We start from the raw sequence: 1317 nt of genomic DNA, 5'->3' as shown, positions 1-1317 counted from the left end.
ATCTTGCGCCAACTCCTCATAACTACTCGAAAGATACGCTGCGCACAGGGAAGAATTCTCTCTGTGTAAGGCTACCCGATCTCCTTCAACCTCAGCCACTCCTTACACTCAGCCAGCTCCTTCCCAAGCCCCTCCACCAACGACTGCCAACAACATGCCTCCCTGTGGCCCTCTAGGGCCTTCAACACACTTCTAGTTCTGCATTGGGACCTCTCAGCCGCTCTCCCTCCGAATGCAATGCTGATATTCTCTCATCCCTCACGGCGAGCTCCTTCTCAAGCCGACCCATCCTGTAGACGTACATATCGCGGAATACGTACTCTGCAGGGGCGTTACTCAGCTTTTATATCTCGCCTTTGTTCCTCGGCCGTCCTGATAGCCTTTGCCTTGATCGTCGCCATATTCTCTCGATATTGCTCGATGCTTGCCCACATCTGCCACCACAACACCCCATAGCAACTCTACCAATGAGAGAGGGCTGCCCCTCCCTCCCACCTTCACGAGTGATACCTCGCTTATCGTCTTCTCCTTGTCCCCTATACATTTCATCAGCCTGGCCTCCTCCACACGAGCCGCCTCGCCTTCCACCCGACGATGATCTCTCTCGGCCGTCAACTCCTGCTGACTGCGTTCCTCCAGAGACTCGTATCTACCTCATCCATCGCTGAGCTCAGCCATTGGCGATCAACTATGGTAGAGGAGTCCATCATAAGAGCCTCATCTACCGTTCCTCTGCCAACTTAGCCTCCTTCCTCCTCATCTCGTGGGCAACAGCCAGCTCCTTCTCCTATCATATCACCCTTCGGCGACTGCCAAGAACTCCTCCAACCTCACTTTCGCTTTCAATGCTTCCCAAGCAGCTTCACGTTCTCGCTGAGCCACCTCGAGCTGTTTCCTCTGACTCTGGCTCTCCTCCACCATGAGAGAAAGCCTATATGACCGTTCATGATCGACTCCAACCTGTAAGGTCCCTACCTAGCATTCGCACTCTCCAGCTCGGTACGCAGCTCTCGCTGTACACTCCATGCCTGATGAAAAGCTAATAAGCGCTACTGAGCAGACCAGCGGTGCCCGACTTCGGACAGCTTCTTCTCTGCCTCCCCTCGCACTGCATCGACCTCGAGCACATGAGCCCGACGCTCATCCTTGAAAGTGGTCTCTATCTGGCCTATGCTGGAGATCATCGCCTACGGGAGGGGTACAGTAGTAGCAGTGATGATGATCATAGTACATGGCATTGTTCATCCGATAGGGCCTTGGCAGTGCCTCAATGGGTGGAAGTGTGTAGATTGCCACACTGGGATGGACCCTCCTCCC

At 54.4% G+C, this 1317-nt stretch overlaps 1 protein-coding gene across 1 annotated transcript; it reads right to left on the bottom strand.

Moving 5' to 3' along the window:
• Positions 1-336: 336 nt before the first annotated feature.
• Pmar_PMAR015695 (tropomyosin alpha-4 chain, putative) lies at positions 337-1184 on the bottom strand (the record flags this gene model as incomplete). The annotated part of the gene is made up of 6 exons (XM_002768600.1): positions 337-434; positions 496-649; positions 726-787; positions 835-931; positions 976-1028; positions 1077-1184. Coding segments are annotated over 6 exons (572 nt in total), but the record flags the coding sequence as incomplete, so codon positions are not given.
• Positions 1185-1317: the final 133 nt, after the last annotated feature.

This window comes from Perkinsus marinus, assembly GCF_000006405.1.
Source record: "Perkinsus marinus ATCC 50983 genomic scaffold scf_1104296967818, whole genome shotgun sequence".
NCBI lineage: Eukaryota > Perkinsozoa > Perkinsida > Perkinsidae > Perkinsus > Perkinsus marinus.
This window is presented reverse-complemented; position numbering and strand designations above follow the sequence as displayed.